General features: G+C 36.2%; 2 protein-coding genes across 6 annotated transcripts in view; one reads left to right on the top strand and one right to left on the bottom strand.

Annotated features, from left to right (window-relative positions):
* Window positions 1–23,436, top strand: part of heph (polypyrimidine tract-binding protein 1 heph) — a 76,643-nt gene extending 53,207 nt beyond the window's left edge. For 3 of the 5 annotated variants that reach the window (XM_090177422.1, XM_090177419.1, XM_090177423.1), the window contains 15 exons: window positions 12,691–12,792; window positions 12,880–13,038; window positions 16,573–16,722; window positions 17,263–17,400; window positions 17,472–17,582; window positions 17,667–17,832; window positions 18,058–18,142; window positions 18,528–18,672; window positions 19,602–19,635; window positions 19,935–20,027; window positions 20,097–20,194; window positions 20,263–20,381; window positions 20,456–20,533; window positions 20,604–20,667; window positions 20,740–23,436. In XM_090177422.1, the coding sequence (XP_090033548.1) occupies window positions 12,691–12,792; window positions 12,880–13,038; window positions 16,573–16,722; window positions 17,263–17,400; window positions 17,472–17,582; window positions 17,667–17,832; window positions 18,058–18,142; window positions 18,528–18,672; window positions 19,602–19,635; window positions 19,935–20,027; window positions 20,097–20,194; window positions 20,263–20,381; window positions 20,456–20,533; window positions 20,604–20,667; window positions 20,740–20,808 (1,611 nt within the window). In that variant the 3' untranslated portion in view covers window positions 20,809–23,436. The remainder of the gene's footprint in view (window positions 1–12,690; window positions 12,793–12,879; window positions 13,039–16,572; window positions 16,723–17,262; window positions 17,401–17,471; window positions 17,583–17,666; window positions 17,833–18,057; window positions 18,143–18,527; window positions 18,673–19,601; window positions 19,636–19,934; window positions 20,028–20,096; window positions 20,195–20,262; window positions 20,382–20,455; window positions 20,534–20,603; window positions 20,668–20,739) is intronic. The other 2 variants (XM_090177421.1, XM_090177420.1) reach the window with 2 other exon arrangements.
* An 84-nt stretch (window positions 23,437–23,520) lies between these two features.
* On the bottom strand, window positions 23,521–25,880 carry Dph2 (Diphthamide biosynthesis 2). The gene is made up of 6 exons (XM_090177426.1): window positions 25,572–25,880; window positions 25,382–25,494; window positions 25,106–25,326; window positions 24,081–24,740; window positions 23,847–24,020; window positions 23,521–23,783 (listed from the first exon to the last, which is right to left on the bottom strand). Exons 1-6 carry the CDS (start codon window positions 25,716–25,718, stop codon window positions 23,662–23,664), a joined length of 1,437 nt encoding a protein of 478 aa, XP_090033552.1. The 5' UTR covers window positions 25,719–25,880; the 3' UTR covers window positions 23,521–23,661.
* Between the last annotated feature and the right edge of the window lie 761 nt (window positions 25,881–26,641).

Here is a 26,641-nt window from a genome sequence, read left to right as displayed (position 1 = left end):
CAAATTTTTAGATTTTAAAAAATCGGATTTTTATTGATTTTTTTTATTTTTATGGTTTTTTTAATTAAAATTTCAAAGTTTAATATAATTTAGTATCTTAATTTTACCTAAAACAAATGTTTTATTTTTTAAAGACTAAATCTATACATATGTATAATGAATTTATTCAATTTAAGCTAATAATCATATAGAAGTTTTTATTTTTAAAACCTATTTTGGTACTTTACAAAAACAAATCAGCGAATCCAATGCAACATTAGGGGGGAGTACACGAAAGATTATATTTAAACCTAAATTATAGCAATTGGCGAGATTTTTTCTTTTTCAAATATACTATATAAAAATTGATTTAAATCAGCCAACCTTGATGGTTATATTAATTTTCTAAGAACCCTTTTTTTTGTCCGTTACGCGATACTTGATAATGAACAGTCAAAATGGTGGAAGCTTGTTTTCTTACAATGAGTTTCGTTAAGTTTAGGTCGTGTTTTTTTAATTTTTATACGGTACTGAGGAAATTCTTTGTTCTGTCAAAACCTCGAAACGTTTTCCGTTTCGTGTGACGTGATACGAGCCCACTCGGACCATTTTTATTCGCTCCACCCAGCACCCTCTTAAAACCGGATTGAACTTAGTATAAAAAACGAGTTAAATGGTAATTTGCGATGTGGGATTTAACGATGGCCACCGCGTTTTCATCCTTACATTCTCGTTTACATTCGTATGAATTAAAACTCCGTTTAAGGCTTACGATTTTTGAAATTTCTATTCTTTACGAATTTTTATTTAATTTAAAGTTATTTTTAATGGTTGGGGAGATCTACGGTGGCCAAGTGGAGGCGGGTCGTTCTGCGAGATGTATTCGTCAAATTGCGACTTTAAACATGAGAAAATGTCGAGGACACGAGAAAAACAATAGTCCAACCTCTTTCTAAGTTTAGGGGTTCGAGGTAATTGAGAGGCGAGATACGGTTACCATAGTTACGCCCGTATTTGACATCTGTTCCGTACCGTTCCTCTCTACCTTCCGGGAAATAACGATTTGTACTAATATTGCCTCGGAACATTTTTTTTTTACGAAACAGAAATGTACAGATATGATTAGTAGACATTTCGTGTTTGTTTTTTCCCCCGGCAATCGTTATCGTGGCATCCATTAACCCTAATTTCGCCGTAAAGTGCCACAGTGGGCGCGTGCTCTTAAAATTCCTTTTATTCCAATTAGGTTTTGCCTGGGAAATAGGAACGAGGGTATGGCTCGCGCTTTCCCAAATGTGGGCTACTCCGATTAAGAGTCGTGTGTCTCCCCCCCCGCCATCCATATACGGCAGGGCCTCCAGAGGTCCTATAAAATCCTATATTCTCAAAAATGTCCTATAACATCCTATACTTTTAGCAAAATCCCCAAAAGTCCTATGAAATCCTATAATTTTGATATTTTGCCCATTTCAAATCTCGCCACTTAGTTAAATTTCTAGATTTAGCTATAGGATAAATTCCTATACAAATAAAAATAGTCTATACTTTTGTTATTGTTAACACGGTTAGTTACTAGTATATTTTTGTGTTAAAATGGTTAAATAGTTTCTATTTTTTAAGTGAAAATCAAAGATTTATTTATCTAAATATATATTTTTGTTTTTAAATGCATAAAGTTAGTAAATTAAATAGCATATATAGTCTTATAAAATCCTATAATTTTGTTAAAATAGTCCTACATTTTTAGAAATATAATCCTATTTTTCCTATAACTTTTTTAAAATTTGAGTGGGGGGGCCCTGCATTTACGGTAATGAGCTGTATTTTACGCGAGCGAACAAATTCTTCCGATGTGGCAAATCTCGGAGCGGCTCATCCAGCTGACCATCGACTACCCCAACCCACCATGAGCTCTTTGTTATTTGGACAAAGCGTCGAACGTTAAAGGTTCGGCCCATCCTTTTTTATATATATATACCGAGTTGATCTATCGCGGGTGAGTAAGGTCAAATGTCACGTTAAGCGTTTGCTATTCTCGATTCGTTTTGAAGGACTTTGTTCGGCCGAGCGATGTTTTTTTTCGCGAGATGCGCGATCGAGACCACCTCCCACTGCCACTTCCCAACGATATTTCTTCGCTCGGAAACGGTGCAACTCGCGCTGAAGTGACATTGACAGATGGACGATTTCGTGCCACGTTACGCGTCGTAAACCGAGGGGCTAACCGCTCGGGAAAATCTTGGAAATCAGATAACTGATTTTATCACGCGAATTTCGTTGATTTATAGTGATTTTCAGTCGTATGTATACTCAATTAAGCGATAAAAAAAGTGTATTTGAAAGTATATTAAATTTCGCTAACTTTTACTTGAGTGATGTTTAACTAGCCGTTACATTACGGGGCTTTTTCTTTGGCCTAACGATCGCGCCTCTTGAGCCTAGTGTATGTACACGCTTCTCGGGCTAATGCTTAATCAATACGTAGGGGGGGATCGCCGGTTAATAGAGACACGCACTCCTATTGATTACGCCTATCAAGCAGGCGGTCAGCCAGCCACCCATCAACGATGTATCCCTTCCATTATGTTAATTTGTAACTAATCCGCGGATTCTCTCGTCACTCAGAGAGAGTACCTTAGCCACCCTTAAAGTTTTTCTTCACCGCTGAATTAGCGGTTAATGCGTTTCATTTTGGTTAAATCAACAGAATTTCGGAAAAATGAACGCGACGCTGTTTTTTCGCCACGTATTTAGTAGTAGGTAAATTTTCTGGGTATTTCGAATTGTTGATAAAGCACGTTTCGTTTTGGGCGCGTTCGAATTTGTCATTTGGAACGTTATCAGGGTTGCCACACGTCAGGGAAATCAGGGAATTTAAAAATGGGACTAAAAATTCAGGGAAAAGTCAGGGAATTCAATTTTATCTTGGCACTTTTGGAAGGTAATTTAACTCTAGATCTATGACAAATTCCACGATAATCATTTATTTCCATGAATGTTTGGCAATTTTTTTCAACATTGCAATAACCTTTATACTGAAATATAAGTTAGTCTAAATTTATTAACTTCTGATCAAAGTAAAATATAAAAGAAAAATTTTGGCCTTAATAAGTTAGGGAAAATCTGTTAAAATGGTCAGGGAAAACAGGGAATTTGAATCTGAAAATTTTGTGGCAACCCTGGTTATCTTTTCCGTCATTAATGAAATTTCCGAGAATTAGTGATCGAAATTTTTGTAAATAATTTTAATGGCAGTGTACCTAATAATTGAATCAATGGCTCGTACGAGGAATCCAATATTACCAAGTGGCGTTCGCGTCAGTTAGGAAAACCCGTTTACCCAATTTTCAAGGCCGATTATTGAGCGGTGATGGTGTCAACGAATTTCGCAAAACCACGAGGTTTTTTTTGACGTTGTGTGGTCCACGGTACGGCTATTCCCATACTTCCCCTGCCTATTTATTTCCCCTCTATTGTTAGTGTTTTTTCCGGTTGAATAGTGTGAATAATACTACGAATCACGCGAGGATTTACAAATCGAACGACGTTTCGTTACCCGAGTTAAATAACGTCGAAACTTGGGCTGCTGTAAAGCTTGCGTGAGGATTATTTTAAACTAAGGTAACGCGTTTTCGTAGTGACTTCTCGTATCACTTTGATTTAGCGTGAAGCAGCTGCGAGATGCGCTTCTAACGTCCAGCGTATTATTATTATTATTTGGGGGTAGTCCCTAAAATCCCCGTAGTTAAATTGATCACCAGTCAAGAACTATTCTATCGGAAATGGATATTATTCCCCGTTTCCTATTCTTTTCTCGCTAATACGATGAGCCCCGAGAGAGTGAGAGACCAGGTGCAAAGAACAGGCTACATTCTATCAATCTCGGGCTCGTTGATAATACAGGGTCGCCACACGTCAGGGAAATTTCAGGGAATTTTAAGAATTGGTAAAAATTCAGGGAAAAGTCAGGAAATTCAATTTTATCTGGGCACTTTTTGAAGGTAATTTAACTCTAGATGTATGACAAATTCCACGATTATCATTTATTTCCTTGAATGTTTGGCTAATTTTTTCAACATTGCAATAACCCTTTTAACTGAAATATAAGTCCGTATAAATTTATTAACTTCTGATAGTAAAATATAAAAGAAAATTTTTTGGCCTTAATAAGTCAGGGAAAATCTCATAAAATGGTCAGGGTAAATTCTTAATTTTACAATCAACGCGTAAAAGAGGCTTTTGACGTGTAAAGAAGGGGCGGAGTCGAGATGTTGACCAGCGCGCCTTTTCACCCCGAAATACTCTCCGGAAATATCATCTTTTTCACGCTGGTTTGTGGATCGTTTTTTCGGATGGTCCGGAACGGCCTGGCGCTTCGAAACGAGGAGAGCTCGCTATTTATTCCGCGTTATATCGAGAAGCGTTCGAAATGCCCATGTGTTCGCCAGATTGTACTCGAATTGACAGCGCAGTCTCTCTTCTGGATTCGGGGCCGTCATTCCCACCCGTTGACTTCACCCGCTGGCCCGGCTTTACCCCTTAGCCGAAGTCGTTTCGAGTTCCATATCGTTACGCGACGCTTTTCCATCGTATTTTTTTCTCTTCCGTGGAGAGTCGTAAAAGCGCAATTACTCGTAAAATAAGGATATCTGGGCTATATTTTAGGCTTATTATTCTACTTTTCCCTCTTGTTTTCTCGCCGGAGTACGCGCTTTTAGAGCAAAAAAGAGCGTATACTGTTTTAGTTGGAAGCGCCTACGCGGACCCTTGTACGTTATAAAATATATTTACCACCCCCCCCCCCTTCAAGTTTTTTTATATACGGTATAATGCGAAAGTTTTATCTTTGTTCTCTGGCGACGCGTTCCCGCGCGCTCGGAACAATTTGTAAACAACGTTTTGCGCAATTTATTTTTCTTCCTTCTATCTTTGGAGTCAACGTTGCTAAATTTCCGTTAGGCCTAGTTTGGAAATGCGGTAATGGTTCCGTGTTATATTACGAAATGTAACAAAATCGATGCCCTTTTTTTAGCGCGAATCCCTACGGATGTTTGTAGATGGTTCGGCGCGACCGGAGTACTCGGGATCAGGGAGCAGCGAACTTCTAGGGGCCCGTATTATTTTGGAGAGCGGTTGATACTCGCGACTGGTTTTTTCTTGGTTTATAATAATAATGGTGTTGAAAATATATTTGTAATTAAAAACTGCTATTTTGGTGTAGTTTTAATTGGGGGATCCTAATAGGCCTATAAAAATATTATACTACGAGGAGACTTCCATCAGTACTTCCCCCGCGTTAACCTGCGAAAAAGAGGATTTCTCTGATTGGTCGGAATTGGTACATTTGAAAAACCACCCCAATTCGATTTTGCTCACTTCCCCCGCAAGGTAGCTTTCCCACATAGCCCAGTGAGTAAAATCCAATTTTTTAGTGAGAAAAATTCGATTTTGCTCACTGAAATTCGTTTGCCCCTCTCGATGCACTTGTTTATTATTTTACTAGTGCAGGGTTGCCACAAGTCAGGGAAAACAGGGAAAAGTCAGGCAATTTAAAAATGGGCCAAAAAGTCAGGGAAATGTCAGGGAATTTTAAGAATTGGTAAAAATTCAGGGAAAAGTCAGGGAATTCAATTTTATCTTGGCACTAGATCTATGACAAATTCCACGATTATCATTTATTTCCTTGAATGTTTGGCTAATTTTTTCAACATTGCAATGACCTTTTAACTGAAATATAATTTCATCTAATTTTATTAACTTCTGATAAAAGTAAAATAAAAAAGAAAAATTTTGCACTGAATAAGTCAGGGAAAATCTGTTAAAATAGTCAAGGAAAACAGGGAATAGTCAGGGAATTTGAATCTGAAAATTTTGTGGCAACCCTGTAGTGAGTAAAATTCGATTTCTGCTCACTGAAATTCGTTTGCCCCTCTCGACGCACTTGTTTATTTCTATAGGAGTGAGCAAAGTGAGCTAAGTTAAGCTTAGAAGGGCCTTGGATATCTAAATCGAAAGGAAATATGCCCTCGGTAGCCCGCTATGAAGTTTGGAGATCGGGGGCCCGCAAGTTGGTCATCTGCCCATTTTAATGCTTTTTTGCGATATTCGACTTAAATATACATACATTTTTTAAATTAAGACCGACTTGGTTGAAAAATATATTTTTAGTTAGTACTGATTATTTCTGAACTAAGGTTTCTGTTGCAATAAGAAATTTTAATTTTAAGTGAGATTTCTGGCCAATTCGCGGTACCCCACAACCCGCGTACACCCTATTGTGATCTTTGAATTTCGTACCAATTGATACAGGCGTTATCTATCTCGTTCGCGTTTCGCTACCTTATTTCCAAAACCAGGCAATTCGAAAAATTCGGTTTGTCTAAAAATTAAATTAACGTGTTCCCGTTTCGCTACTTTATTTCCAAAACCAGGTAACTCGAAGGTTTGTAAAAAAATTAATTTAGATTAACGTGTTCGCGTTTCGCTACTTCATATCCTAAACCAGGTAATTCGATGAATTAATTTTCGATAAAATTCCTCTTGGGTTTGTTAAGTTAATGTACAAAATGATTGAAAAATATTTCGAATTTAAATTTAATATTTAAAATATAGTGAAAACATCGGGGAATTGTGTGTACTTAAATGTCCGTGACATCTTGTTTCAAATAAAAGTATGATTTGATAATAATATTAAAGATTTAGTTTTGATAATTCATTTCGCTTCTCGACTAACAATCACCAATTTTGTTCAAACTCGGGTATAATGTACACCTCTATGTAACTTGAAAAAGCTGCGAGGGAAAAGTTGCGACGGGCTTTCGTATTGCCATGGCAACCGAAAACGTTTTTGACAACATGATTTGGATTTTTTCCATTGAAAATAACATGGGATTCTGAAGGATTTTAAGGGTCCCCCAATTAACCAAATTGCATTTAAACTTGATCAAATTTAATTTTTAAAATCAATTTAAATGTATTTTTAACGTTTTTAAAAATTTCAATTTTTTTTCTTTTATTAAAAGGTTAAAAATCCTTCAGATTCCCATGTTATTTTCAATTGAAAAATTTCGAAATCATGTTGTCAAAAACGTCTTCGGTTGCCATGGCAAAACGAAAGCCCGTCGCGGCTTTTCCCTCGCAGGTTTTTTAACGTACATGGAGGTGTACATTATACCCGAGTTGGAACAAAATCGGTGATTATCACCTCGGGTCTTCTGCTTGTAAGTGACAGTGGTGACCTATTTTTTCGCGCATCCACTCAATTTGTTAATTTGTTTAGGGTTTCGTTTTTTGTTTCAGCGAGCGATTTTGTATAGTGTTCGAGTTGATTAAGTAAACGCCGTTCACGGGTCAACCTGTTGCGCGCGCGAATACCAGCTGATTGTTGTTGAATGTACGCGTACAGAGGGTAGGAGCGGGTGACCTTCGTGGTGGCGTGACGCGGACTCCCCGCGTTCCGGACGGCCCTCGCGCTTTCATCCAGTTTTTTCACTTTTCCTTGAGGGAACTGGCGCTTTAATGGGGAAATTCTGTCTATTCCCTACATCGCCATCGGCTGTCGCTCCTTTCGCCGCTAATGGAGGGCTTTCTTAATTGAATCCCCCTTTGGCTCGTCCAAGGCCCGATTAGCGTATACGCTCTCGCTCCACCCACCCGTCTCGCTCGCTTCCCAATAATAATTATCGTCGGCGTAGGCGTTGAAACTTGTTGAGACGAGGCTTAAAGTAGTGGTTCTTCGTCCGTTTTCATTCCGTAGCCGAGGCTTATCCGCCGAAGACAACGTGGTCTAAAAGCTTATCTGATCGATTGAGGCCCCGCCCCCTTCGAGTCGGTTTAACGGACGCGCCGTCGGACTCCGGACCAGCGTTGCCAGGTCCCAAAACTGAAATTATGGTATCGAAGCCGAAAAATTATCGAATTTTCTAGAAAATTATAGTACACAAGTACGGCCAACTTTGATTACTCGCTAGAGCGTGTTAGCACTTTATCATAGTAGGCCGTTACTAACATATTTCATTTTCGTTAGGTTACAGCACGTTTGATCAAGTCAGCCGTATTTTAGAGTACAAAATAAACACTCCAAGGAGTACAATATTTCAATTCTTAGCCTACTAGGAATAACAAAATAAACTGGAAACGCCGTTCTTATGTTAACAGATAGGAACTTTGTAAATTATCGCCTAAATATCGGAAATATAGTAAAATTATAGTACAATTATCGTAAAAAGCGTACTATATAGTAGGCGATTGAAATTATAGTACGGAAAATTTCGAAAGGTAAAATTATCGAAATGTACTATAATTATAGTACGGTTGGCAACGCTGCTCCGGACAACGTCATTTCGATTAGCGCATTCGTTGTCCTTAGCTATTCGCCCGACGCGACTTCGTAACGCGATTGGACTGGGAGTTATCGAGCCGCGCCGGCCGTAACTCGAATTATCGAAAGCCTTCGGCGAACGCGTTGATTGCGGCTACCGTTGACTGGTTCGCGACGCGCGTTATTAGAATCCCTAAAATTTCTCATTAGTATTTATGGAATGGATGGAAGAGCTCCCGATTAAAATATTAATCGCGTAGTCGAATCACCGAGTTGCGTCTAATTGAATTTTCGAATGCGTTCGAAGAAAAGTTTTGTAAAAATGTCAGGAAAGTTATCGATACTATGCTGTAGTTACGGTTAGAATAAGTTGACTAAATCGTGGACCTTAATTTATATTTAAAAAAAAACGTTCTGCGTGAAAATTCTTCGGTTTCGAATACATTTTATAAGAATGCAAACAGTCAGGGAATTTGAAAATTTTCCAAAAGGTCAGGGAATTTGAAAATGATTCCAAATGGTCAGGGAATAGTCAGGGTCTTCAGGGAATTTGAAAATGGTCTAAAAAGAAAGGGAATTTTAAAATATCCCAAAAAATCCGGCAAATAAATTTTTGAAAGATGTATTAAAGGGAATATAACCTGCAAAGCAATCTTTACGGAAGACCCCTTCAATTTTTCAAATGTCCCTGTACAGTGGCGCCAAACATTTTTAAAGCCAAAGGCAAGAGCGGCCAGAGCTGCAAGCGTTGGTGTTCCACACCAAATACCTGAGGTTATATTCCCTTTAAAAAACAATAAATATTTTTCAAGATTTTACCTCAAGCATTAATTTATTCTACAAAAATGGTCAGCGAAATTTGGCAATTTCGTCAGGGAAAACCTGGAAATGTCAGGAAATTTTGTACGAACCCTGATTAATTACTTCATTTGAAATGGGTTCCCACTGTACAGGTCGCTTTCGCGGGATGACGTCTTCTCTAGGGGTCGGACATTTGTATTTGGGCCTACGCAATTTTTAACCAAATCCGCGATTTTATATCAAGGATTTTCCGTATAAAATCTTGGATTGATTGATTTTTAGCAAAATTTTTAACCGGATTTTGGCCTAGTCCGACCCCTCTCGTCTTCTTTATAATGTAAGGCTCGTGTCATTCGCCTTTCCCCAGGGCCCTTTTATCCAATGGTCACCATCTGCCAGAAAGGTTCAAAGGGGCCTACGAAAGTTTATGAGAAAGAAAAAATCCGATTAAAAGATGTTTTCTTAGAAATATGGCTGACCAAAGACTATATATACGCTTCGCTTACTAGACAGGCGTGTTCTATGGCTCAACTTGCATACCGATTGTGGCTCCATCTCGACGCTGGTCAAAATTTTCCCCTAGCTTGAGCTGTGTTGTGTTACTAGTGGCGCCTCCAGCCGCGGGTCTAAATATTAACCCAGCTTTTACAGTGCTACAGAGGTGTTAACAGGCTTTTCCTAGGAACATGCCTGTCTAGTAAGCGAAGCGTATATATAGTCTTCGATGGCCTACGAAGGTCTTAAAACGACACTGCCTTTAAGTAAGTAAGTAAATAAATAAATAATAATTAGCTAGGCTAATGCCCAAGGCACGACCTTAGGCCTAAGTCATCAAGCGACTTATAAAGCCAATAATATTAGGTGGCCGGGTTACAACGCGTAGGAGGGTGGTGGCAAGCCCTTCACGGCCAATAAAACACGCTTATGGGGTCAGACGTTCGTAAAAAATGTGATAAGTGCTTTTGAAATCCGCGGTTTCACGCTGGATTTCTAGATTTCTTGTTGGATTTGGGATTTCTCGTCGTTTTTTTGCAATTTCTCGATTTCCCGTCGCATTTCTGGCCGGATTTCTTTGTACGGAATCTATCTCATTCGAATTGAAAACTTGGAACGGCGGAAGGAGAGAAAGGTTGTACGCGCGAACAGGTGTCAAATAGACAGCCTTGACACCCACGCGGGCGTCGTGTAAATTCGCTCCCTCCGAAACCTTTTCTTTCGGGAACCTTCCGATCATTTCCGAAAAACCCGCGAATCGGTCCGGGCCATGTGATGTAGTGGGATATATATGTATGTAACGCGTACGTGACTGATTGTCGTTTATTTTTTGCGGGGAAACGAAAAAGCGTACATTCTTTTGGCAATGAATCGGCACGTTCAACCCGCGATGGTGATGTCATCTCATTGTTATCGCTTTTAAATCCTACCCGTTGCCTACCCCCTCTGGCTAAGCCTTCTCGAAGGGTGAAAGGACCCCGCCTCCAATTTGAGAATGATTTGCGGACGTAAAGAAACCGCGGGGGTCCGAAACAATAACGTATTCTTTATTAAATTTAAAAGTATATTATTATCACCGCGTTACGTAAGCCGGCTACAAATCGTCAGCCAATACGTTCAGCGTTTTCGATACGTTGTTTAGTTCGGTATTTTCTTTTTAACTGTCTCGACATTTAATTTAATTAAAATATCGAATTAATGTGGTTTTAGCGGCAACCTGTTGAAACATTTTTTTTCCGTATGACGTTTGATAATCAATTTTAATTGAATTCGAGAGTGTCATTAAATAGTATTTCGAGCAATTCCTAGCGCGACGTATTAAAACGCGTTCATTACCTTTATAATTTTGTTTGAGAAAACCAACTTCTTGGGCCGCCTTTTTCGGAACCCGTATTCGTCATTAGCGTGCCTAGTATTTTAATTAGTTTTCCCAAATAAAGGCAATGAGTTCTTTTGTTCTCTCGCGTGCGTACGCTCAAATTATATTACTTCTATAATATTTCTCTCATCTCTCTCTAGTTACGAAAAATACAGCCCGAATTCCATTTGTAATCGCCCCACATTTTAGATATTTTGCCCAAGGAAAACTCAATAACGTCTAATATTTGCTACTAATAATAATAATACCGAATTCACCCGACGCGTGACTAAACGTAGCAACGATTCCTAAATTTTCATTGATCTGTTTAAAAAGTATTTGATCAAGAAAAAGATCTTAGTAGTTACCAAATTTAATCTACACAAACTTAACCTGAATCAACTTAAACACCGCGAAAACGTTCGTTTGGCGAATTATATAGACCTTGGAAAAGAACAGGGTTGCCACACGTCAGGGAATTTAAAAATGAGCCTAAAAAGTCACGGAATTCAATTTTATCTTGACACTTTTTGAAGTTAATTTTACTCTAGTTATCTGACAAATTCTATGATTATTATTTATTTCCTTTAAAGTTTTGCTAACTTTTTTAACGTTGCAATAATACTTTTGTACTGAAATGTAGGTTGATTTCAATTTATAAACTTCTGATAAAAGTAAAATATAAAGCTAAAAATTGTCTAATTTTGGTTTTAAAAAGTCTGGGAAAACAGGGAATTTGAATCTGAAATTATTGTGGCAACCCTGAAGAAGCGAAATGACGTAATCCGTAGCCAGTGAAAATAGGAGTCGTTGCTGCGTTTATCCACTTCCGTCCGTCCAATTTTCTTTCGTGCCCGTTTATTTTTGTCTCGGATGCTCGCGTGGACCTTTTATCGCTTATGACTTCGACCGGCGATTTTCGCCCTAAAATCGCCCTCTCACTAGGCGCGAGTTTACGAATTACGACCTCCCGCTGTCCTTTATGGTGTCGGGCCGAGCTGGTCCAGGAAAGAGTTTATTAGTTTCCTTCATTTGGTAATTCTTTAATTAAGTTGTCTCGTTTTATGAGGAGTCATTATCGGCGGGCTATTACGTTTTACCGCGAAGCTATTTACCTAATTAATTTTGTTCAGTACGTGGGCTCCTTTTATTTCTATCGTTATTAATTTCCGCATTTATCGTTACTATCTATTGCTTATATCAGACGTATCTAATATTTTTCTCAAAGAATATTATTCATTTACCTATTCTGCTAAAATTATTCGCGAAACCTTGATAAACTGACGCTGCTTTTTCAAAATACAGAGCTGCCCCGGTACCTGGATAATTCAAGAAATTTTAAAATTAGTCTAAATATCAGTAAATTTCATTTTGGTGGCAAATAAGAAACCTTCCCTAAAATATAAAAAAATTGGCACAAAATAACTATAGGAAAATCTCCGGAGATGGTCAGATGGTTAGGGAAAACCTGGAAAAGTCAGGGTAATTTGAATGTGAAAACTGTGGCAACCCTAAGATACGTTAATTTCGAAGAAAATACATAATTATAATTTTATTTAATTTTTTTACAAAAATATGGTTTGTACATAAGTAAATATCTCTAAGCGGTATAATTTCCCACTTTACGTCGTTGAAAATTGTCTCAAGTTTAATTTTCCGTTCTAAATGTATTACATTATATATACTTCTGGTTATACGAACAAAAACGCTCAACTAAATATTGTGTATTTATTTCTAGCGTGGGTCAGACGAGCTTTTAGCTCAAACTGGAGCTGTGAGCAACGGAGCGGTTTTAAGCCCTCAATCAAATCACTCTGAGAACAATAACGATGCCAAGAAGGTAAACGGGCGTGTTTCCCAGCGCCATCTTCCGACTATACAAATCATTCAATATATATGTATTAAAATAGTTTTTCGCCGATTCCAGGTCAAATTGGACAAAATCGAGAAGGGCCAAGTTGGCAAGCCTTCGCGAGTCGTGCACATCCGTAACATTCCCAATGACGCGACGGAGACGGACGTCATCCACCTGGGCATCCCTTTCGGACGAGTCACCAACGCTCTCCTCCTGAAGGGCAAAAATCAGGTAAATAGCTTCATTTCCGTAATGACATTAACATCGTAACGTTTAAATTAGAGAACGACCCCGGGCCAATAGATAATATTTAAATGTTATTGCTAGAGCGTCAGGGTTTCACCGAAAAATTTCTATTAAGCAACTACGAAGCTACCGCGTTTTTTTTCAGCATTTCTGCCCGAACTTTCTCGGCTGGCAAAATCAGACTCGACGCAGACGTTTTCTATGTGGCGTTGTCGGGAGGGAATGCAACATTTCCTCCCCGCCACTTCCCCGCGTTTCTCTTCACCCTTAAGATTGGATGTTCGAAGATAGAAAAAGAATGTTTTAGAAGATTCCAAAAAATAGAAAGAGTTTATTCCCGGCAAGTTCAAATCCCGGCAGAAACTGGTTGGGCGGGTGCATTTTAATGATAGCGTGTTTTTTTCACGCTGTCATTTTTAAATTTCGCTGGTACTCGAAAGCGCGGCCATCTTGGCCATGAAAAAAATGCGCTATTAAATCTACAAGCAGGTGCGTATTTTCTTTTAAATTTACACCTTCGATAGTACTACGTTAAAACATGGAATAAAACATGAAACAAATTAACGTATTCATTAGCCTACGATACAGATATCGCTGTTGGATTTAGCCCATTATTCACTTTTCAGACGAGACTTAAAAAACCAAAGCTAACTTTCTATACGAAAATATACTATCAAACAATAAAACTGGGTTTATTTAACCCGATTTTTCTGAGACCCGTCTGTAAAGGTTATATGAACACCTACACTCTACTTGAGTTTTGGCCTATTTTTGAGATAGATGTGAGTTTAACCTATTAATGTAATTGAAATAGCTTATTTTTGAGGTAGATGTGAAATAATTAAAATAAATTACATAGTCGAAGTAATTAAATATTATTGGAACTTTGAATTCTTTGACGCGACTAAATGTCAAATGGTCTTGAATTTCGTTTTCTCTCTTTCCCCCGAATTAATCTCATTCTTTCTTATACGCGTACATCAATCTTAGTCTGGAATTGACGCTCCGAAACAACGTCAATTCCAAAGACAAGCGGAATTCTTTTAATTGCCGGCTCTTCTTTTCCAGCCGCGTTATTTGATTCCTTTATATTAGCTCCCTCTCGATAAGAGGCACAAAGGCCAAATTTCTGCCAAGCCTCTCCGAGAGAGAATTCCTTTCTGATAGGTGCTGTTTTTCTCTTCGCCAGTTTTTAGTATAAGGACCAGATGGCCTTTAGCTTTGAGAGCTATTTTTTTCAGCTTTTCCTCTCTCTGCCCTCTTTCAGTCTTTCGTCGAGCGGGTGGTCTGGTCAATGGGTAGTTTTCGAAGCGGAAAGATCTGGAATATATATATAGTGGAGTGGGAGGGGGAAAGGCCAACAAATTCGCCGGCGACTCGCTGGTGCCACCACCCTCTTAGAAATAATGATCCCTCCGAAGCGAGCCAGAGAGAAGAGTAGGTTCCACGAATATAAACCCTGTCCTTTTATAACCAGAAAATAAGTACGCGAAGAAACTCTGGTAGGCCAAAAGTTTTCCTAATTGGAGTCGTTTCTTTATTTTTGGTAATTAGAAATAATCGTCGGCGGACTGACTCGGGGAAGGAATTCCCATAATTGTCCCCTTCTGTCTGTCTCACACTCTTAGCTTTAATCCATAAAGCACTCGTTGTAGATGCTCGGGGGGGAATTAGCTCCGTATAAATGGTGGGGAGTATCTGAACCCTACAGTGTTTCATTGTCCGATGGAAATTTAACGTTAGTTCGTTTGTCTCGACTTAAGAGGCCTATTTCGGGGTGTACGCGTTGTTTATTGAAGTATAATGAGAGTGGAGGACCTCTTCCGTTTTCTTGGCGACGTGTAATATGGGGCTTTCGGTGTCTTTGCTTTGAACGAATGAATGTTGGCATTTTTCTCCGAAAGGAAATACGCGCTACTAAGTTATCGTGACGCGTTCCCCATCGTTGACTTCTGTCAGCTACGAACTAATTTTTTTCAGCCGTTTTTCATTATTTTACTACGCGCGTACAGCCACCTCGTGTACTCTTAGATCTTTATCTCGCGTATATTTCGTTTTAGACAATTACAAGCTCATTCTCCCCGAACATATTTTTCGTCCTTCGTGTTTCTACTTAATTTAGTTCGCCAACGCGTCAGTTATGTTAAATCCATTCGCTCCACATTGAGGGGGAAAGGGTTTAGTATTTGACGCGGTGGTTATCGTTAGTTGGGATTGCCCCGCTTCGAATCCCAGTTGACCTTGTTGGAGGAACGATGATTCACCGGCGTTAGATCTAGCCTCTTCCGTCCCCCATCTTCGATCACGTGTCCCTCCCTTTTCATGTTTTTCTCTCCCGGTTTTCCAACACCCCTCACCCCCAATTCCGTTTCCTCTCCAGACATTTCGGCCCATTTCGTTTCTCCCCATCGCTCCTTGGAATCATGTTCGGCGGAAAGGAAAAAATATTGCCTACATTCCTTTGCTCTCTCGCCCTCTCTTTGCCGCGTATATTTGAACCCGGCTCTTGGATATTTGTCCGCGTATACCTCTTTTCAAGATGTTTGCTATAATTTCAACGTATTAGGATCTCATGCTCATTTTTCTATAGCCCTATTTGGATGACTGCGTCCGCCCATTCCAGACCCAAAATAAGATATTTTTTGCGTTCATTCAATAGGGTTTTGCATCCATTCGCTCCCCTTTTTACCCGATTTTTTTTATGCCTGAATTTGTTATAGCTTCATTGACCCCTATAGAAATGCATTTTTTAAAATGTTGTTCATATGCTAGGATTCATTTTTCACAGATTTTATATAAGAATTCTAACACTATTTTGATCAGTTACTAAACCGTTCATATGGGTTTTATTAACATAAAAATCAAAGATAATAAATAAATCCAGTTGTTAGATATCATGAAACAAATCCTACCTGTTACCTATAACGAAGGCTAGTAAACCTTTTTATCTCAATAGTCTTAGCCGTTGTTACCATAGCTACTGTCTACTATAGTTAAAATGAGAAGTTAATAGAGGGCTTTTGGTTCAAGGGTAGACTAGAAATTTATGAATTTTTGCCATTCTTATATATTGCGCCACAAATATTTTGCATATTACATTGTACAAAACATTATCTGTAATACATTTAAAAAAACAGTCCGTAAATTGAATTTACTCTATTTATGGCCAAATTATATTTATATTATAAATTAAATATTCCAAATTTCAATCATGACTTCGAAGTGTTTAATAGTTATTCAGCTGATGGACAAAAAAATCTGAATACAATATTAATTGGGAGTTTCGTCTTTGAATTGAGAATATTAATCTTATTATAGTAAATTTTAATGGAAGTAAATTAGCCAATCCTTTGTGAATAAAATTAAATTTAATTTCTTATGGGCGTAAGCGTGGGTCTAGGTTGATATGTTGAAGACCATAGCTGTATTGTTTTTGTTGACTCTTAAATAAATTTCTATTTATTTTGAACTTTAGTATGTACATGTCACTTTTTGCTTAACATAAATTTATTTTTGTAGGCATTTTTGGAGATGGTAGATGAAGTTGCGGCGACATCAATGGTCAACTACTTTGGAAACTCCGGGGCGCCTTTGGTCAGGGGAAGAACTGTCTATGTTCAGTATTCTAACCACAAGGAATTAAAAACAGACAGCACTCACTCCAACGCAGTACGTAATGGTTTCATAGCGAATAATTTTGGTTTAACGCACTCGTCGATGGCGTCTGCGATTTAAATGTCACGTTTTGTAACTTTTATCCACCCTCTCTCTCCCTCCTTGCCCCTGGAGTTGTATGGAAAAAGCGAATGTACTAGTATAACATGCTTGTGTGGTTTTCAAGTGGATGTAGATGGGCCCCTTTAGTATTTTTTTCTCTTTTCCTTTACATTTCGAGATGCTTCACTGACTAAGAAAACCAGTTTGGCTTCCTCTCCTCTTTAACCAGAATTGAGAAAAAAATCCCAAGGACAAGTTTTATAATGCCACTACTTTTTGTCTCAACTTTTTTTTTATATTTTACTACGTCTGTCTCTATGATATTTTTAATTAAATATTATTCACAATTGATCTCGGTTTTTAAGAAATTCAACAATGTTTTGCATTAAAAGTATATTTAAAATTCCAAAAAGATTTATTTAATTTTGCTGGAATCGCTTGATTTGGTTTCCCAAGTATCTAGTTACATGATGAATTATGTTTTTGGTGTAGCAGGCCACAACACAGGCAGCTCTCCAGGCAGCCCAAGCTTTGGTCAACCAAACTGAGACTCAGGGAGGCCCCAATACTGTACTCAGAGTTATTGTAGATAATCAGCTCTACCCAGTTGGTTTAGACGTACTTTTTCAGGTCTGTTTTATAGCTATTTCAAAGCAAAAAAGGTCAACTAATTAAATAAATGACTTTTCATGGCTTTTTAGATCTTTTCTCGGGTTGGAAAAGTATTAAAAATTGTAACATTTCAAAAAAATGGCACATTCCAGGCACTGATACAATACCCAGATGTCATAACTGCTCAGGCTGCCAAATTGGTTAGTAAATAATTTTAAATATTTGTGGTAATAGTTTGTCTGATATTTGTTTGATTTTTAATAAAAAAAAACTTTTCTACTTAGTCTCTCGATGGTCAAAACATTTACAATGCATGCTGTACATTAAGGATAGAATATTCGAAAATGAACAACTTAAATGTCAAGTACAACAATGACAAAAGTCGAGACTTTACAAATCCTAATCTACCAACTGGTGATTTGACATCTTTAGAATCGCTAGGGCTTTCTGGTGAGTACTTGTCCTTGACTATCAGTCCTACTTATGTAACTAACGAATGTTAACCCACAGGAAATGTTAGCTATATAAAAGATTGAATTTTTTAAATCATGGTATAGATTTAGGATCTTAATTTTTTCCTGTCTCATATCTAATTTTCGTGTAATATATAACCTTTTAATAAAATCTACCCCAACTTTTCCACCTTTCCCTAATCAATTGCGAAAACCACTAAAGGTTCCATGGGAATGTTGGCCTCCCCATTTGCCAGTGCTCCCCAAAGCCTGGGATCGCCACTAACTGCTGCCTATGCTGCTGGAGGTAGGGGTCACACAATATTAAAAATGCTTTTTTCATTTTGATAATCCTTGCTTCTTAATTGGTCTCTAGTACTTTTCTCTGGTTCACTTCTTCAATTAAATTATAATTATAACAATTATGGAGTTAAATGAATTAATTTATTTGTGTATCATCCATACCGGAGGTTTTCAATTTATTAAAATGATAAAATATTTGTCCATCCCCTCTTTCGATAGATAATCATTCTATAATATTAGCTCCAAAATTGTTTAATTATTTCCTAGATCTGTTTTTAAGCGTGTGCGTTTATATTGCAAAAAGATTAATCACTCTTAATTACTATTGTTAAGACAATTGTGTAGTCTAGGTAGATTTATTTTTGGTTTTCTCCATTCCTCCTTTTCTGGCTATCATTTAGCACTGCCAATTGGAGGTTTTGCTCTACCTCCGTCTGCCGGTGGGTCAACGGCAGCTTTGGGTGTTGCTGGAATCAGATTACCTGGTCAGAGCTTCATCGGATGTGTCTTATTGGTCAGCAATTTGAACGAGCAGGTGATTATTTGGTCATATTTAATTTTGTTACTTTTAAATTTCATCACCCCATAATGTAATGTTGGACACACTCAAACTCCCAGAGAAGTAGTAATTAGGACAAGCGTTTGTCAAAAGCAGAGCTGATCTAACTCAGAGTTTCTGGCAATGACGTAACTTATTTTTATGTCTGTCCTAGTCTTTACTGCTACTGCTTTAATTTCTTCAATCCTTTTTGACATTTTAAGGGATTAATTTCTATTATTTTAATTTTAAAAATATTTTGTAAATTTTATGTATTGTTGTGTTTGTGTATTTGCAAACTATTTTCAAGTTTGCGCTACATCGCAAAATATGATACATACGTAATTACTTGCTCATAAATAATTTTTTTAAATTTTGGAAGAAAGGGAAAAGTTTTAATTTATGATAAATATTGCATTTAAAGACTACGAAATTTTCATTTTTAACTAAAATGCGGGTATCGGTACGTCTATTTCCATTCATTATATTTCTTTTGTTGGTTTTAACTTTTTGTTTAATCCTTATTGACTACTAAGCTTGCTATTTTTATACCCACTTTCAAATATTTAAATGTATCCCTATTTTCAGAAATTAATGTTTATAGATAATCGCGTAAGACAGCCCTTAATTAATTAGGGCTTGAAAATAATTAAGCTTTAAAATATGGCAGTGGCCAATTTTTAAAGTAACTTGAAAAGCTTACGTAATAGTAGACTAGTTTTTATTCAATTTTATATAGTATTTTAAATACTTTCATTGATTAATTGAGCCAAACCTTGACTGATTGTTTTGTTTTTGTTCTATTTTTGAATTTTTTCATATTTTTTCTCACTTTGAATATTCCTTCTTCCGTACTTCTGCCTCTGCTGTGCTACCATCACACCTCTCCGCTCTGAAAATTAAACCATATAAACAATCTAAAACAGACGGTCACGCCCGATGCTCTCTTTACCCTTTTTGGTATGTTTTTTTCAAAAAAAGCACTTGACTTTATTTGGAGGGAATGAATTTTTTAATTTTTATCCCCTCAATTTTTAATTTTAATTTTGAGCTTCATTTGTTTAACCTTTTACTTATATATTTGTGTGTGTTTTTGTGTTTGTTTTCGAGTAATCTTAATATTGTTACCTATAAAGATTAGATTTTTAGAATTGTCTAAAGTAATTTAACGTTTTAATTTATTAAAAAAACTTATTTGAAACATCAAAATGCAAACATGGTGCGTGAAAACCCTTTTTGGTTTTCTTTATTATAATTAGGTGTTTACGGAGATGTTATCAGGGTTAAAATTCTGTATAACAAAAAGGACAATGCCTTGATTCAGATGGCCGAACCCCAGCAAGCTCAGCTAGGTAAGCTTTTGTTTAAGAATTTCTTGGAAACTTCTCATTTATACAACTCTTTTTGAATAACGTTTGCAGCGTTAACGCACCTGGATAAAGTGAAGCTTTTCAACAAACAAATTCGTGTCACACCTTCCAAACATCAAGTTGTTCAAATGCCAAAGGAAGGACAACCTGTAAGCATATAGTTTTAGCTTGTTAATATAGGTTTAGAGCTTATTTTAAAACTGACTAACTTTACTAGGACGCGGGCCTTACCAAAGATTACTCAAACTCTCCACTTCATCGGTTTAAAAAACCAGGCTCCAAAAACTACCAGAATATTTATCCACCTTCGTCCACATTGCATTTGTCTAATATACCGTAAGAGCTTATTTGTTAGTTTTTTTAAACCAAAAACTCAAAATTTATATCAATTCCTTTAAAACAATTAAAAGGCCAAGTGTAACGGAAGAACAAATCAAAGAAGCCTTCACTGCTAATGGCAACAATGTTGTCAATTTCAAATTTTTCCCGTATGTATTTCAAATTTCCTTTTGTATATGCAATTGAATTTTTTTTTTAATATAATTATTCTTGTAACAGAAAAGACAGAAAAATGGCCCTGATACAGATGGGATCTGTGGAAGAAGCTGTCGTAGCCTTGATAGTGAGTTTATTTTTTATACATTTTATTAAACATGTCTTGAGTGTGGGTATATACGTATGTTTGTTTGACCAGAACATGCACAACTACCAGCTGAGTGATTCCAGCCATTTGAGAGTTTCTTTCTCAAAATCGACAATCTAACAAAAGAAAACTCCATTGAAAATTAACTTTTTTACGCAAGCTACATCCTATTTCATGAGAATATTTCTCAGATTATTGGATGTGAGCTTCAGTTTCAATGAACTGAAGAAAAAATCAATGCCAAAAATGGAACCTATTGAACATTTGCATTTAGTGAAACCGAAAGTTGTTTTTAAAAAGATAACAGAAGTGTTCGTATTTTCTCATTTTTTTTCACTTTAATTATCCAAAAAAGAAGGTAAAGAATCCCGCATTTTGAACTGGCAAAAATTGAAAACCACCCTGATTTTGAAATTTTTGTGTTATCGCTTTATATAGATTAATTTTTCTCTCCTAGAGATTTAAAGTTTTTTTCCTTTTATGGGGCCATAACTATTTTTTAATTATTATCCATTTTACTCTACAATGATACAAATTAATTTACCACTTTTTAAAGCACAACGTATATCTAGTTGGATCTATAAACATTTATTTTGGTAATTTTGTACCAAAGATATTTAAGAATACAGTAATAAAGAGTAGACTTAATTAGATCTAGAAATTCTAGATAGTTAGCTTTTAAAAGTGGTAAAAATTTGGTTTCCAAAAATGTAATGAAGACTGGCCCTTTTGGAGTAAAAAACAATCTTAAGGATGGTCTATATAAAAAATACTTTGGGCAAGTTTTTTTTTTTTGAGAAACCACAAAATTTCATTATTTCGTTTGATATTACTAGTTCTTATTTTTTAGGTATAGTTGTGTATGTCCATATTTTTCTTGGTTTTTAAACTGCATTATTTCCAGTATATTCCCTTTTTTAATCGTTGTTTAATCTTTCACAATGCCCTGCCCATTTTTTTAACACGCCATAATATGGCTTCAAATAGATGTAAAATTGCAGGTGTTTATAAAAGTCTATTTTTCCATATAAAGTGCTTCTAAATAGGTTAGTGGTATTTGGACCTCGTTCTTTTTTTTTGTGGCTTAGGGTATTTGGAATTAGATTAGAACAAAGATCTGTTAATATTATTATTATCATCATTCACGCTGCTTGTGTTCCTAGAGAAAACTGCCCTTCCTAATTTTTCTACTAATTTGAATAATCTCAGTAATTATAATGTAAAACAACGTTTTATGTGAAAGATTGGGAACTTTTTATAGTCCATTATGAAAAGTAGAAAACTGCATTTTGTTGGGAAGGGCAGTTTGTAACATTTTCCTGTGACATTCCACGTAGCTTTTTTTCTGTATATTTGGTTCTTTTGTTTTGCGTGGTATAACTAAATCTTTAAAGAGGCACTAAATCATAAAAGATTTATCATTTCTATTATGGAAAACCTTTGGCTCTCCCCTCCTGATAACTTTGGCACTTTTTGAAACCAATTGACACCTCCTCGGTAAGAAGGATATAAAAAATTATAAAAATGTGAAGCAGTATTCTTGAGAATTTTAGAGCATATACTATTTTGTACTGTTATTCCTACTATATATTAATGTCAACTTTTTGCAAAGGAGGAAGAAATATTTAAACAAAAATTGCATTAATGTATTTTTCTTTGGGTAAATTTTAAAAAATGGAAAAGTTTAACGAGCTCATGTATATCATTCTTAATTCTATCTATACTGTCTGTGCCTTGACCAGAAAGAAAAGGAAACCAATCTTAAAACAATTTTCATAGCCAACACTTTTCTGTCATTTAGTGTTTATTCGTGTTCATCAATGTTTTTTGCTAACGTAACCAGTTAAAAGGAAGTCCCATATTTTTTTCTAATCTTTTAAAAAAAAACCTTTGTATCAGAGAGGGTATTTATAAAACTTAGGGCTAGAACAAATGTTTTTTACGTCCGAAAGCCTTAAAAACAAAACAAATTATAAAAAATCATAAGAGGCCACAAATGTAGTTGCTGTATTTACTGTTTCAAAAACAAATTCAAATTTTTGCTGATTGTCGGGGGAATAAGTCAAAATCAAGTGTTCATGTATTTAATATTAGATCTCTGAACCCCTAATGTTAAAATTAAGGACCACATATCAACTTGTCCATTTGTACAATTTGTGCCTTTGTTCTGAACATAAGAAAGGAGAAAGTATTGTTGAGACTTAACACGAAAACCACCAGAAAAATGGTCAAACAAAGAGGTAGATATTTTACCTCCATCAGTTTTATATATATTAAAAAAAATTGTTCAACTTGCCAATGGCAAAACCTAGCAAAGAAACAAATGTAAAGATAAAAAACATCAACGATAATAGTTTAGAATAAACTTTTTATACAAACTTAAAATTAAAAAAATACAAAGACTCGAAAATTTGTAAGTGGTTCGATGAAAAGTAACAAAATTAAGGAATACCTTTAAAAAAATACTTAACGTTGCCAAATCAAACCCTATACGTGCGACTACTTTGTATACTTCTTAAAAAATAGCCTTTTCATATGATTCCTATTGTATAAGTGTATTTTCTAGCCTATCCCCTCTCTATTCTCTCAAAAACTTTCTCAAATTTAATTTTTATCATTCTTTAGTTGTCATTTTTTTTCCTTTTCACAAGGTACAACCTTCCAGCCTTTTTCTCTTTATACGCTGTTGTTTTGTCTTTTGCTAGTCTATTGTAGTTATCTCTTGAATATTAAAACTATGGGCCTTTTTTTCTTTATTTTCCATCACTTTCTTTCATCTATTTGCTGTACTTTTCTATTTTTTACTCTTTTCAATGAGTTGACAAACTTTTGAGATTTTTAGTTTTTTACATCATAGTAAAACAACCATGACATTTATTTTGGAAAAGATGAGTACAAAAACATGATAATGGCGAAGTTTTTTACAACTAGTTATTAGAGTATGAACTCTACTCAATAATGTTGAGACTAAGATCATCTGCCTTCTCCTTCGTAACCAGCAGCAACACCTTGTTGTCCTTCCTTAGCAATCTCAACTGGTGTTTCACCCAGCTTTTGCTCCAAGCCTTTCCAACTTCTTTCAGATAAATGTACTCCTACAAATACATATTAAACAATTCCAAATTAATTTTTCAGGATTGTTTTAGTTAGTAAATTACCAGCTCCTCTTTGATGTATAGGAGCAACAGTCATAGAATTTCTAAGATCCAATGTAGTAGGTGACTCATTATCTTGAACATCATCAGTACCCATTTTCCTCATCTTTCCAGAGACTAAAGACATGTCCATGACCTCCACATCCCATACTTCATGGGCCATATAGTTGGAACCGCCTAGAAATATCATTATTTTTAATTCCTAATACCTACTTTAAAATCATAGATAAAATTTACCACAAAGAATTTCGGCAAAATTGGTTATGTATTGGCCATCCCAAATTCTTGCTTTATTGAGAGCTACTTCCAATTCAAAGGGAGTGATTATAGGTTTAAAGTATTCTCTGGAATCTAGCAGAGAATTTTCAGGGCAAGCGACTAATACAAAAACGTCAATTTCAGAAAAGTTGGCCAATTTAGCTGGATTTGGTTTTCCGAATACTAGAGTGTAGGATCTTTTTCCACATGATTTTATCAGCCCTTTTAAATGTTTGATAACCGCGAGGTAATGGTTTATGCCCAAAGTACCAACTATAATGCCAATTATTTTTGCATCTTTAGTTTTTTCAACCAAATAATAACGTCTTCCTAAAGTTCGGTTGATATCTATAGAGTCTTGATTCACCACTTCCCTGACAGGATCAAAACTAAACAAATTGCAACTATTGAATGTTAGGAACAGATTGGCTTGAGTCAGGCTCTCTTCACCAATGTAAAAAAGGTAACAGTCTTTTAAAGAAACACCATCTGGCAATTTGAATACTCTCCCGCATTTTTTAATTTTCTTATTATCATGGTTTTCATTATACTTTTCAAGCTCCTCGGGCCTTTTGGGAATGTCTAATTGCGATACTATTACGTTTGTGAAGTGAGTTTTTAAAAACTGGGCCACTTCATCTGCATTTAAAAGAAAAGTATGACAATTAGGTAATTTACATATACTTCTTTGCAACTTAAGAGAGAAGTATTCATCTTCCCATACTGCTAATTATTTGAGCATTACAAATGCCTTCTCAAACTCGCGATAATTTTACAATAAACGTTTAGTAAAAATTTGTTATACTGATTTACTAAAAACATTTAACCTGAAAAATATAGTACATAAATAAATTTTGCTACACGTTGTAAATTTTACTTAATTTGGAAGTGTAATACTAGAGTCAAATTTTAAGCCGTGAGGTAATGTATGCAGTTTGTTAAGCCTGAGAAGGTTAAATGTTCAGATGAATGTGTCTCTCATATCTATTATAAAAAATAATTACCCATTGAATACGAGTAAACCACATCGTAAAATAACAGAATGGTTTCAGTTTTATCTTTGCAAAATTTTATACACGCTTCGGCTGCTTTTTGGCATGAAATAGGTTTGGATCCAAAAACATATAAAACTGGCAGACGAATATTTGGACTTAAACAAGCCCGTCCAAAATGGATAAGAGCATCCGCGGACCCATGTTGCGCTGCAATCTCATCCACACAACAACTGGACCAAAGATGTAATTAGTTTTAAATTATATAAACTACCTAACAGTTTTTACCTTCCATATGAGGTATCACCTAAGACGAAAACTATGCTCCCTGTTTCGTTTTCAATAAAATTGGCAATATCAAATGAGTCTGGCAAGAGTTCATCGGGAAATTGCAGGGCAATCTGGAAGAAATAACAGTGATTCCAGTTAATTAAGCCTGAGCTTGTCATGCATAGGGGGCTTAGGGGCAAACATTTACCCTTGAAAACTTCATTAATTCAATCCACTTGCAACATCTCGAAAGTTCGTATTTTTCACGTATTTTAGAGCTATCAGTTTTAAACACATTGACATTAATTTTCCTATTAATTACCGAGGATTCTTCGCCACTAAATAATACCGACATTAGTAATTTTTTTATTACGGCCGCTTATACCGTCCTATTAACTGTGCAAAGAATCCGTGCTATGAGCGATTCGAGCGAAGACTATATAGTCTTTGGCTGTGAGACAGTGTGAGCATGATGAGGTACCCTGTACCGAAAATCAAGACTAGAAATAGTATCGATTTAAAAAAGTTATCTTGCGAATGAAAGTAAAATTTAATTTTGTCGGAATATTCGTGCTAAACTTCGTCAAAGTAAGTATTTTAAAAGAATATATTTATTTATGTTTATGGAGAATGACTTTGTTTAAGTGAGTTAACCTAACACACTTAAACACACTAGGTACGTTCAGTAACTAGTTGAGAATCGTGACGTCATCAGTTGTTGAACGGAACGCTCCAGCGTTGAGAATCGTGACGTCTAAATTTTCTCTTGTGCCGACATTTTTATGGATTAGACGCTTTGACAGACGACAAAACCCAATTGAAAATCAAGCTCAACGCTCTTTCTCTCCTCCAAGCTCTTTCAACGCTTCACTGCGACGTTGAATAGGCCCAAGGTTCATAAATACGCTAATAGGAATAGGCCTTTCTATAAACTAATATTGGCCTTCTTGTTTTGATGTTGCTGTTGCGTCACTGGTGACGTATCGATGACGTTTTACTACGAAAAGCCCCCTGGACCTAAGAATAAATTCGACGAGGCACCCTGTTTTTAAGCATAAACTGAACTGCATGAACCAGCCCAAAAAATTAGGTGCGGCCATGGTAGGGCATATTTTGAGGTCTATAATAGTAACCGAGCTCGCTTCACTCGCTCCGCGGCTACACAGAGTAAAAACGACTTTTATTAGTATTCACAATAACTGAATTCATACGTCGTGTATTTCCTCTATAAAAAACGCAAATTAGCAATGACACTTTAAATTACAATATTTTAATTTT

The sequence above is a fragment of the Leiobunum rupestre genome, chromosome 6 (assembly GCF_980474605.1).
Source record: "Leiobunum rupestre chromosome 6, qqLeiRupe1.1.hap1, whole genome shotgun sequence".
Taxonomy (NCBI): domain Eukaryota; kingdom Metazoa; phylum Arthropoda; class Arachnida; order Opiliones; family Sclerosomatidae; genus Leiobunum; species Leiobunum rupestre.
The sequence above is the reverse complement of the archived record's forward strand: the minus strand, read 5'-3'. Positions and strand labels throughout refer to the sequence as shown.

Bases quoted from the DNA above. Each gene is read 5' to 3' on its own strand.
- Dph2 (XM_090177426.1), bottom strand. From the start codon at position 25,718: ATGTCGGTATTATTTAGTGGCGAAGAATCCTCGGTAATTAATAGGAAA. The intron at 24,741-25,105 runs GTAATTATTTTT...TTTTAAATGCAG, and splicing joins GGTTTACTCGTATTCAATGG to ATGAAGTGGCCCAGTTTTTA. The intron at 23,784-23,846 runs GTAATTTACTAA...ATGTATTTGTAG, and splicing joins TATACATCAAAGAGGAGCTG to GAGTACATTTATCTGAAAGA.